Raw genomic sequence first — 12,567 nt, 5'->3', positions numbered from 1 at the left:
TTCTGGAAATTCAATTTAAGTTTTTACCATTAAATTAAATGTGATTTAGAAATTGCTCGTGCACTGATAGATGTTTAGTACAAAGCTTATATTCATAGCTTAAGTAAAAAAGAAAGAGTGGTAACAGCTTTTCAATACATTAGGTTGCTGTGTAAGATGTGTGGCCATTGCCCATTAGTAGCAGTGGGCCATTCCTTTGGCACATACTTTAGTCCTGGAAATATACTCAGAAACAAACTGTTAAGTTCCAGAATACTTGTTCACGGAGGTACCCATCTGCTCCACTAGAATAGTGTTACTTAGAGCAGCCTTTCTCAACTTTTTTACCATTGAGAAACCCCTGAACTAGTGCAATCATGCCAAATATGTTTGGGAAGCATAGCTGCATACAAACCCACCCAGGGCCCCTACCCTTCTCCCTACCCTGGTCTTTTTGGGAGGGATGGGCAGGTCGACATGCCCATAGGTAGTCATATCACCCAACGAACGTTTAGTACATTTTTAATATAGCAAATGTATTAACTCCCAAATATCAAGAAACCACAGGGTTGCGAAGAAAGCCTGGTTGAGAAGGCTAGGTCCTCAAGGCATGCATTTTCAAGTATTTTAAGAGTTTTTCCATTTAAATACAAAATGGTGGGTGTAGTATTGCCGATCTCATTCAGTGGACTGGTAAATTTCCTGAGAATGCAAGTTTATTTTGCTTCATAGATATCCGTGTGCCTCCGGATCAGGCTGAATTCGTTGGTAGGGTCTGGAACGTACCATTTTTCCCAGACTTCCGCATAGGATGCTGTCCTGCCCCACGGTTTGAAATGTCCATTCCAGTGGAGTAGTTTGGCAGCTTTCACAAACTGTGGTGAATATCTTTTACCAGCACTAGAACCTTTGGATTAAATGACAGTGATCAGTTATGTTGGAAATTATTCATTCATTCGATTTTTATACCACTCCTCACTGTACAATCTTATGAATGGTAGTAAGAGTGGGAAGTAGCAGGGATTTTTGAAATGTATAAATCAGTGTAGTTTTGACTTGCTGCCAGTTTTGAGTTGGCACTACAATTAATATTTCCTCTCTTCAAAATGACTGGCATGCAAACTCAAACACAAGAGTTGTCCTGCTGAATCAGACTAAAATTACGCTTCAGGGAAGTTCACAAGCAAGCATGATAAGTCAATTACTTGTGCTTAGCATCTGGATATCACATCTATTGACTAAATAAAAAAATAAGTTTAACTTCACAATGTAGTTTGTCAGATGAGAGAAGACAAATCTTGTGTAGCTCCACTTAAGTATACCAACTTTTTCTTGTGCCTTCCACTAGCTGATATGAAGAGCTGCATCCTCAAGAACACAAGTCCTTTGAAAAGATCTAGCTTTTTAATGAATAAATCCTAGGAAGTAAGGCCATGATTTGAATCCCGCATAAAGTCATTGCAAATAGTCTTTGGGTTAGAAACTCAACTGTGTAACCCTATTTTGTGTGTCTGCATACACAGCACAAAGTATAGCAACATCACATTACGGACCTTTAATCAAATCTTGTATTTCCAAACTGGATTGTAGTGACTGCATCAAATAGCTTTTATGCAAATTGAACCATGTTAAGTAAAATGTAAGATTATTGCTGTCATATGAAAGGATGTATCCCCTTAGTTTCTCTGTAAGATTGTTGGAACATGGGAGTCAACAGGAAGAAAAAAGGAGTACAGTCTCAGCCAGTTCCGTGTCAAATGCTTTTCTCCGGTACTTACCCAGATGGCGTACATTCCACATGGGATCAATGTTTGAATGCCGCTTGTAAAATACAATGAGTAGAGGCGGTGTAGTGCTGCTGCCTGCCAGAGTCTTGCTGTAGATCTCCTCTCTAGGCAAAGAAAATTAAGCCAGCTGAAGATGGAGCTTTAGAGAAGAAGAGGTGACTTCCTCAACTATCCACTAGCCAAATTTTTGAGAAATAATATAATGGCGAAGAGACTGGGCTATGCACAGTTCTTGCCTTCAGCACAAAGATAAACCATATGCATTCAGCAAGCCCCCCCCCCCCCAAACAAGAACAACACAGCAGCCTTGTTATTTTTATTAGATTTGTTTCCCGCCAATCCCAGCAAGCCATCTCGTGGCCAGTTACATAATAAAACCCTACATGACAATAAATTCTCATTAACATAAAAACAAATAGTTTGTTTGATCTTCATGACTCAGCTATAGAACAGGTGATCAAAGTGCTTCACATACAGTATTTTGCAATGATCCATTATACTACTATTGTTATATAGCAGCTGGGAGGCTAAGGCTAAAAGAATGCCTTGGATTCATGGCACAGGTGAGATTTGAACCTTCCCCATTCATGCATCAAGCTCTCAGCCACTCTTATACTAGCTTTTTGTTCACGGTATAAGAAATCAGATATCAGAAGGTTCTAGGGACAAGAGGGAAAAAGCACTGGTAAATCCTTTACATTCATGATGCAGGAAATGGCTTAGAGAAATGATAGGTGAGCTGCAATGGAGAAAAGATTGATTTAAATAGTTTTCTACCTCAAAGATGACCACAATACCTTTGAATCAAAGATTTGGAAGGAGTCATCTAATTCACCCCCCCCCCCTTCAATGCAGGATCAGCCTAAAACATCCATTATCAGTATTTCTTGAGCTACTGCTTGAAGACTGCCAGTGAGGGGAAGCTCACAACCTCCTTAGGCAGCAAATTCCACTACTGAACAATGAATTCTCACCCCCAATATCTAGCCAGTATCAAGCAACATGTAGTTTAAAGCCATTACTGCAGGTTCTCTTCTCTGCTGCCAACAGAAACTACTTCCTGCCCTCCAGTTGACAACCTTTCAGATACTTAAAAAAGCAATCATCTTGCCACTCCACTGTCAGAAACCCCTAGGTTCTGCCACGAAATATATATCAAATGTAGTTAGGTGCTAGAATTTGGCCTTGTGTTAATTAGAGTAGCCTGTGTGATGTATGGCTTATAGCGCTCTCATTCCCTCCCTGCATTCCTTCACTCCCCTGACTCTCATAACAACAACTGTGTCTCCCTGCCCCTCCCCCCCCTCCTGGAGTCTGGTTGCTTATCAGAATGTTTTGACTATGCTAAGGTCTCTGACTGTATGGAATTCCCTGGGAAGGAAGAGAGGGAGAGACATATGCAAAGACCTGTCCCTCAAACCCCAGTTCCAGCAATACCTTGAATAAGTGTACTTGCTGGCTTAATAAGCATAACTTTTGCTACATAAAGAGTTTGCGTTTTTGGCCTTAAGAAGATCCTTTTCTTCTCCAGGCTAAACATTCCCAAGTCCCTCAGCCTTTCTTCATAGGGCTTGGCTCCCAGATCATCCTCGCCACTCTTTTCTGCACACTCAATTTGGTCCATGTCCTTTTTGAAGTGAGGCCTCCAGACATATGTGATATTCAGTGGGACTATAACATCTTGCAATTTCAAAGTAATGGCTCTGTTGATACAGCCCAAGACTGCATTCTTGGATGTCTTGTAATACAGTAACTTTAACCCCCATGTAACAAGATGTGAAATTCAAGTCTGGGTGTACTCACATCACATTAAGTGCCATCCATTTCTCCAGTTGCTTAGTGATATTCTGTAACCTCCATTCTGTTAGATTAGCAACAATGACACCTGAATTGAAGGAGCATGTACTTGCTTTCATGGATAGCTTCCGAATAGCTTCCTTTTTATAATCAAGAAATCCAATGTAATTGTACTGGAAATAAACAAAAATTCCATCTCACTTTCAGTTAGTTACATTTGTCTCCTGTGGCCAGAGAAGTTTCATTGCAGTTTTAGTTATTAAGGAAAATCCATAACTTTAGGCCTACTGTTACCCAAAACAATGTGATGGCCTATGTTTAAAATTACATTGCCTTCATATATTGGAAATATATGCAATTAGCTACATCTTTAACATTGCCTGTGATGTCGTACATTAATGGTGTGCCAGTTATGATACTCTACATGCATTTTATATCCCAAAACAATTCCTGATTGCTATGCACTGGGCCTTTAAAGTTTGCCAAAGAGCATTTAAGACTCCAGTCTCATCATAATAAATAGATAGGTGCCTTCTTTCATTAAATGTTTTTGAAACCCAAGCCAGGAAGTGCCCCTGTAAAAGTGTGAGGAACAACAAATATAAAAGTAGACAGCTTCTAAGAAACTGGGCTTGTATCATTCACTGTTTCTTCTAAAGTGATGTGCACCTGGTTTCCCGCTCCACGAATGGCAAACTTGTTTGTGGTAGAATCACAATCATCTGAGAAAGCAGCTGCATGGCCAGGTTGCAGTTTAGTGTTATAAAGTTCAAGAATATCATCTGAAAAGAAAGCCAAGTAAATAAAAACAAATGGCAAATAATTATTTGGCAAACATTGCTGGTGGCAGGCTTTTCAATGCTCAGATGTTCAGTAAGAAGTTATTCCTATGCAAAGCAATGCTCCAAAGTTAAAAATACAGATCCATGTCAAAGTAATCCCAAGGATACAAGATGTGTCCTTGCTGGATGACAAAGTAACTTTTACAGTACCAGATACAGTAGGAAAGAATAAAAACCTTGCTAGTTAGCACCAATTCTAAATACATCTGAAGCAACAATTTGTATCACTGTCACATTTCCCTCTTGATAATTTCATCTAAAACGGGATTGAATCCTTACACAAATGCTATACCAAAGATCAGCAATGCTAGCTTATACCCTAAATAAAACATTGTTGGTTTTAAAGGTGCCAGTAGACTCAAACTTAGTCCTAGTATTTAGTGGTTAGGGATCAGATTCAGATCTCCACATAGCTCTTTTTCAACCGAATGCAATTCATAGGATTGTTTGAGGATAAAATGGAAGAGGGGAGAATCATTAGCTCTTACAATGTTCATATAGTGAGATCTGTTTAGCAAACTACAGTCTTCCTAGTACAAACCCAGTTCAATTAGCAAGCCAAATTCAATCTAGCATGTTTCAAAAAAGCCCAAGTCTCTACCATCTTTGAGTCTTTGACACTTGTGCACAATATTAATACTGTACACTTAAACTAGATTCTGTCCCACTCCCTTTTTAAAGAAGCAGTTTTAGGTATTTTTGAAAGGGCATCTTTCTGCGAACCACTAGGAAAACTTTACTCCATTTTATAGGCTAGTTATGGTTTTATTTATATTTCTATACCACCCTCTATTTCTGCTCAAAGCGGTTTATGGTACAAGTATCAGCAGAGTAGAAATAGTTACAGGATAGATTCAGACTGGTAGCTGTGCTGGTTTGAAGCAGCAGAACAAAGAGTACAGTGGCATCTTTAAGACCAACAAAGTTTTATTCAAGGTACAAGCTTTTGTGAGCAGGCACACTTCTTCGGATACAGGAGGCATCATAACCAGATTAAATTGTTTCCAGAAAAATAATTCCTTTGACCTAAGTTACACGTAATAAGAAATGTTCCCATACCTTGCACAATCACATCATCATCCAAATAAATAGCCTTTTCTGCATTAGGCACCCAGTTAGGCAGATAGAATCTTGCAAAAGTTAGCTGGAAGGAAACAACCAAACCAAATGTTTTTAGCAAACATTTTTTGCACCATGCTTTCTGATGTTTTGTAGGAGTTACTCTAATTCAGAAGATCAGTGCTACTAAATGAAAAACAGGCCAACATCAAACTGGTTCCATAATACAGCATGAGAACCAGTTTGTAGGGAAATAACACATCTTACTAGTTAGCACAGTTTGGTAGGTCAGAAATTAGTTCTCTCATGTATTGATAGTACATATTATCTACTGCTTAACACTAAATTTAAATATTGAAAAAGAATTACTTCAGGAACTTCCTATTACAGTTATTCCATATTGCACAGATGACTAGTATTTCATCAAGAGCTCTGATCACATTAGTAACTGCAGTTCAGATATTTCCCCCTCCTCATATCTGTATTCACTCATGGATTACCAACAATTATCCAGCATGTTATAACTTCTGGTTTTTCAGACTAATGTTACTGAATTAATACTCACAGGCTTTATTGAGTCTGGCATTTCTGAGTTTATCTTTACTTTCCCATCCAACAAATGGAGGTCAAAATCCAAGATTCGGTATTTCACATTTTTCAGACTTGTTTTACTAAGCCATGATCTGTACAAGGAAGAGAGCAATAGAATGACACATGCAGATTAAAAAAATTAAGGTCCTTTTCTTATATTTGTGCTAGACCTATAATTAACTGAATGTCAGACTTCAGTGTGCATTCACAACCTGCTCTGCCTCTCAACTCCCACCCTCTTCTGTAAAATGGGAATATCAGATATCTGCCTTATAGGATAAGTATGAGGATAAATAAAAATAAAGAGTTTGATCCAGAGTAAATAGGCATTTTTTCCAGTTTCCCTTTCCTGCTGCAGACCCATTTCACGTTGCTCCTTAGGATCACCTATCCCCCCAGCAGGAGCATTTTGTAGAGATCAGTGTGCTACAGTGGCAGCGGGGAGGCAAGAAAGTTCCATTCTGCCAATGGAAAATTTAGACTAGATCCAAATTGAGGGTTATTATCCAATGAAGGGCATATGGATTTTTGCACCTTCCCCCAGTTCCCTTTCAACTCCCGGGATGCACTGAGGAGGAAGAAAGTGTTTTGCTTTCAGCCAAGCTGAAGGCATTAACAAATGGGGTATAACCAAGTAGTCAAAGCATAACATGAGTGCAAGTTGGATTCAAATTAAAAAATTCTCGATCCACTTTTGTTTCTTCAGATTTTATTTCACAAGTAAATAAAAGGAATGGGAATATGATGGCAACATCTGCTTATGGTAAGTTTGTTGCAGATATAAGGCCAAAAGCTAGAGCCCACAATTTCTAAAAACAAATGCCAATCAAATAAATCTTCAAATATGTTAAATACACAGCATTATTCATGCCTGGTATTCAGCAAAGTTATATTTTCTTCAGTTTCAACATAAAACAAGCAAAGATTCAACGGAAGGATCCACCAGTTGAATTAAGAAAAGTTTGTTTCTATAAGCTGGTTGTTTTGAAACAGCAGTTAAGTTTCCAACGTCTCTTGCCTTGAAAGCCCTACGGGATTATCGTCAATAAACTGCAACTTGATGGCACTGTCCACCACAACTGTGTCTCAGCTTTAAGCTTTACCACAGGAAAAGTGAAACGGAGATTAAATCTGAGAGGTGTGAAAGTATCTGAAGTCTCATTTTATTTAATTACATTTGTATCTCACCGTTCTTTCAAACAGGGCAGGAACACATGGGAAGTTCTTGCATTTTAATTATCACAAGAATTCTGTAGCAAAAGTTATGGTTGAAAGAGGAACTGACCATGGCTACCCTGTAAACTTTATAGCTGAACAGAGATTTGAACCAAGGTCTCCCCGATCCAACACTGGCATTTGCTATGATTTAGTAAGATGCGATACTAAATTTCTAGTAACAAACCCAATACAAATGACTAAGACTCACACATGAGGAGTCCATTTTCAGCACCTTGAAAAACAGATTTTATAATATGCTGGGAACAAGGAATTGCCGCATAGCAGTTTTCTCTCTTTAATAACTCCTTATCTTGCTTACTATTCATACCAAATATAAACAGTCTTGATGAGACTGCAGGACTGAGAGACAGGACGGAATGTTTTCCTAAATTATATTCTACTGAACTAGAAGTAGTCTTTACTTGTTCAAAGTAGCCAAGTTTAGCAACATTTTGTGAACACATTTTACCTCAAATGGTCCACTGTATCATTCAAAGTGACAATATGGAATGCCACATTGGACTTGGTGTTTTGGTGAATGCTGTTCACAGCTGCAATTACACCCCCAAGCCTGTCATCAGAGGCAGTAATGACCACAGGTATTTCTTTGTCATTTTGGTCATCCATCAACCTTTGAGGAGACTCAGGAATAAAGTCTATTGGCTGGAGTCCCAAAGAACTTGAATCTGCAGGACATAGCATGGAATGTAAATTATAGGTAAAACATTACAAGATCCCATCAATGTCAAGCACTTTAAAATCATGCTGATTTCAACAAGGAAGTTAACCACACATTCAACTCTGCCATTTAAATTGGTAAGACTTCTGATTGTTTCATTGTGGCAGAAAGTTGCCCTACCTCAGGGGTAGTAAACTGTGGTCCTCCAGATGTTAATGGACTACAATTCCCATGAGCCCCTGTCAGCAAATGCTAGCAGGGGCTCATGGGAATTGTAGTCCATAGACATCTGGAGGACCCCAGGTTGACTACCTCTGTCCTACCTAACATTTTATACAGTCTCTTAATGTCTCCAATTATTTCCATCAGGTTGCAAGAGACTACAGATTCGAAAAGTCAAGTATTTTCTTTTATCTTAATGGCAGACCCTAATCTAGCCAAATTATGATTTCTTGCAGACTACATGGCCGTTAAAAACTATGAACATTAGAATCAAACAGTCTAAAAACTACTGTAAATGGTGTAATACTTCTCTGAAGCAGCTCAGGCCTAAGCTCATGGCTCAACAAAGCCATCTGCAAGAAAGACTGTTCCCTTGCCAAGGCCTGGTGCCATGTCATTTAACATGAGAAAAAGGAAATAATTACAAGGACCCATTTAAATATTTTCAGGGATGTGAACAAAATTAGCAAATACAGATATGTGAAACTTCCTTATACCATGGCAGACCATAAGCATGCCTAGCACTATGACCTCTGACTAGCGTGGTTCTCCAAGGTCTCATGCAGAAGCACATTTCTCTCAATACCTGCTACCTGTGATTCTTTTTAAGTACAGATGCAGAGGATTGAAACTTGGACACTCTGCATCAAATGTTTCATACTGGAAGAAATATCTGTTTATAAAAAATAGCTTGATGTAATGGCATGTCTCCTAACATCCCTTGTTTCTGAAGTGTGTGCATAAAACAAAAGGCAATTATACCTGACAATTCCCTCTTCAAGAGGTCACTGAGACCTAGTATGTTGTGATGCAGCACTAATAGAAATACAACAACAGCAAGCACCAGGATGAAAATGTTTACTGAAAAGGAAGAAAAAGGAAGTCAGAACAATAGCAGTCAAACAACTCTTGCATTTTTTGACAAAAACTTTGTACTATTTGGTTAAAAAGTACCTTTTCTGAATGTCATTTCTTCCTTTTGCTTTGGGTGAAAAGTAGTAGAGCTCTTATAAAAAAACTACAAAAAGGAAACAAAGTTCCATTTTATCCGCATTTAAAAATCATTACAAAAACATAAACCATTATGGAAGGTTCATACCCAAACATTAAACAGTGCCTACATATTTTAAATGAAAATTAATACAACCACATACAGTCATTTATAGCCGCCGCCCCCCCCCCCCCCCAACCCACACACCATGTCAGAAACAGACCTTCAGGCACTAATCCAGCCTTAAGAGAAATAATTACTTTCTTTCAAAAAGAGTCCTAACTCTGGCTGAAGTACAGAAAGCCTGCTTGAACAAGCCAGCATGACTCTTTTTTTTCAAAAAAAATAGCACAGGAGTCTTAAGCACCACACTTCCTCAGGGAAGGTGTTCCACAATGCTTTAGCTGCAATTGAGGAAGAATAAGCCTGTTCTTTGGCCAGTCAGATAATTCAAAGAGAGAATTTCAACAGGAGGAGGCCACAGGGGGATCTGAGGTGATTAACATGCTCAGAACCAGAAGAGGCTGACTCTCAAGTAAATTGGTCCCAGGTTGCATATGGTATTAAACGTTATGAGCAGCACTTTAAACTGGACTTGGAAGTATACTAGTAAAGCAATATAGCTGTTCTAAGATAGGAGTAATTTTATGCTACTATTTTTCTGCTCCATTTTGCACCAACTGATGTTTATGAATTATCTTCAAGCACGCTGTGTTAATTTTGCTTCTAAGTAATAGAAGAATGGATTAGTTTAGCAAAGTCTGCACAACTCAGGAACTTTGCAGCTATTAGGATGCATTCATTGGCAATGCATTCTGCAACTATTTAAAAGTCACTATTAGGATGTATTCATTGTTACTGCATTAAACAGATCTTGTTTTCAACAATAACCAAGACTAGCCAATGTGAGCATGGAAATCTCTTCCAAGTTTTATTTGTATTTATTTTTACTTTATTATCAGGCTTATTATCCGCCACTCCCAAACCGGCTCATGGCGGGTTACAATTTGTCCATATAAAGCCCAATAACCCCATTAAAATCCAATAAAACAATTTGGACATAACATACAATAAAACCAGATTCCTAAAAAGCATGGCGGACTTCAACCCCCTATCCCCCCAAAAAACATCTATATAGAGGAATGGGAAGAGGGAGCATAGATGGTCATGCTATCGCTCACCCTCTTAGAATTGGGGGGCTCTGTTTTACTGGCCAGCATAATCTCCATTGGCCCACAACCACCAGGTAATGGCTCAGAATAGTGGCTTATTAAAAAAAAAAACAGAACAAAGTATCATAAGTACACTAATGACACCAATCTCCCCAAGGTTTGCACAATCGCAAAATCACCATGTATAAATTAAACAGCACAGGTGAAAGCACTGAACCTTGTGGAATCCACAGGACAAATCTCATGCCCCTTTGTAAATGAAGTAATCTTTGCCACCACAATTATGTGATTTTAAACATATTATCAACAGGAGAGAACTTACTCACACTACTTTTTCACACACCCAGCATTTAATTTAGATTGAATCCCAGCCAGTACATCTGCAGTGGTGGTTTTAAAGGTGCTACTGACTCAAAATTTGTTCAGCGTTCAGAGAGATTAACCCTGGAATTGTATGTACTTTGCACCCATAGTTTAGGTACATTCAAACAGGATATGGGGCATATACAACACTGCAAAGGTCACTTCTTCATGTTCATAAGCATCACATTCCAACTGGATCTTACCTGGGATGTTGGAGAGACTGAAAGAGAGTAGACAGTAAGTAGGCATGTAAGTGCTGCCCTCTGGAAGCAAGGTTACTAACAACTGGCTAATATCAAGCTGTTTTTAAGCGCAAGCTCAATAGAAAGAGAATATTAAAACAGGCAGACATATAGCCCAGTGTTTCTATTGCATTGCACCTTGCACATGCAAACAAGCCAGTTTCTTCACTGCTTTCAATATATGCAAGCTATTGATACTGGATTTGACAATTCACTACTTTGCATGTGAACTTAGCACAACCTGTGACCTACATTTCCACCTTAACTACTCTGCAAATCAGGGAGATACAAACTCATGAAGACTTAGGAGAGGGCATGGGTCAGTTCTTTATATGCTGCTAATTATTTCACAGTTCCAACTGTCAAACAGCAGATAGCATCTTGGCAGGCTGTGAACTATAAGAAAACGTTTAAAAAATGTATACAGTCTACATTTAGGATTAAGTTTAAATATATACACAGTTAATTAATTACTGCCAGAACTTACATTCTGCTGCACTAATTTGTAGTGAGATTACTTTAGAATACATTGTTTGCAACCAAGTAACTAATAGCGATGAAAAGGTGTGTCTCAGTCACACTGCTGCGCTCAGCTTACACATTCTATAAGTTTTGACTGGTCACATTTTAATATAGCCTCACATTCTGCCATTACCATCACAGGACAAACAGATGCATGTTTGCAGTGCTCTGCAGTTTATGAAAACTGTAAAATTTGAGTTTTCCACATCCAGGACCTAATTTGAAGCACAGCAGCATCTGATTTGAATTAAATAAAAACTTTTACTCCATCTAAATTTCTGCTTAAATCTCTCCTCCTTCAGTCCCAAACATAGTCCTGCCAAGGATGGCACATCACTGTGTGCCAGAGGGGTATCGAAGGAGACACACTTGAAAGGCATTTCATCATCTTATGTAAGCTGCCAAGGGGATCCTTCTGACAGATATCAATCAAATAATAAATCAACAGTAGGTAAAATTAAAACCTTTTAATGGGAGGTAAACCTTGAAAGCCCACATCCTCCAAAAGGGAGTAGCGGGATTTGTTCCCTTACTAGTCGCAGTCTGGAAAAGCTAAACCCCGCTGAGCGGATCTGCTCCATAAATATAAAAGCACAGAACAAGCAAAACCAATCGGAGACTCGTCTTACAGGAATATTCAGGCGCATGGAAGTTCTTATAGTGAGCAGGCGGGAGTGGCCGACAAACGCCTTCTATTCCGAGCAGGCTTGTTGGTTTGACCAGAAGACCGAGATCCGCGTCTTTCTCCCTCCCCTCCGCGCAGTCTGGCAGCCACGCACGAAATGCCAACTCAAGAACAGCAAGTTGTCAGAGGCTGGAGTTTACCGGGGTGACCACAGCAGTGCCTGAGCAGAAAACATCTCCGGGTGTAAAATGAGCCTGTTGGCACGGCGGAGTCTCAACGACTTACCCGCGGCCGTGCATCCAAACGCTAAGAGAAGGCGGGCTGACTGCCAATATGGGCAGGCACTGAATTAGTGCCCTCCGTGATGGTGAGGACCTCTCCACCGGGAGGGTCCTTGCGCTTGTGGCGTGCCTGTTGCCATGGAGATGGAGCGCGACGCTCTGGCAACTTGAGCGAGCCCTGCGGAGTCCTTGGGCGG

At 39.4% G+C, this 12,567-nt stretch overlaps 1 protein-coding gene across 3 annotated transcripts; it reads right to left on the bottom strand.

Moving 5' to 3' along the window:
* Nucleotides 1-484: 484 nt before the first annotated feature.
* GLT8D1 (glycosyltransferase 8 domain containing 1) lies at nt 485-12,563 on the bottom strand. 3 transcript variants are annotated; one of them, XM_077325808.1, is made up of 11 exons: nt 12,094-12,228; nt 10,904-10,920; nt 9,129-9,192; nt 8,937-9,035; nt 7,743-7,959; nt 6,030-6,147; nt 5,465-5,549; nt 4,233-4,345; nt 3,570-3,736; nt 1,758-1,870; nt 485-886 (listed from the first exon to the last, which is right to left on the bottom strand). In XM_077325808.1, the coding sequence occupies exons 3-11, from the start codon at nt 9,142-9,144 to the stop codon at nt 696-698; spliced, it is 1,119 nt and encodes a 372-aa protein (XP_077181923.1). In that variant the 5' UTR covers nt 9,145-9,192; nt 10,904-10,920; nt 12,094-12,228; the 3' UTR covers nt 485-695. The 3 variants fall into 3 exon arrangements, with proteins under 3 accessions (XP_077181923.1, XP_077181924.1, XP_077181921.1); XM_077325809.1 differs by lacking the exons at nt 10,904-10,920; nt 12,094-12,228 and adding an exon at nt 12,375-12,563; XM_077325806.1 differs by lacking the exon at nt 10,904-10,920 and having other exon boundaries at nt 12,094-12,309.
* Between the last annotated feature and the right edge of the window lie 4 nt (nt 12,564-12,567).

Source organism: Paroedura picta, chromosome 3 (genome assembly GCF_049243985.1).
Source record: "Paroedura picta isolate Pp20150507F chromosome 3, Ppicta_v3.0, whole genome shotgun sequence".
Classification (NCBI taxonomy): Eukaryota; Metazoa; Chordata; class Lepidosauria; order Squamata; family Gekkonidae; genus Paroedura; species Paroedura picta.
This window is presented reverse-complemented; position numbering and strand designations above follow the sequence as displayed.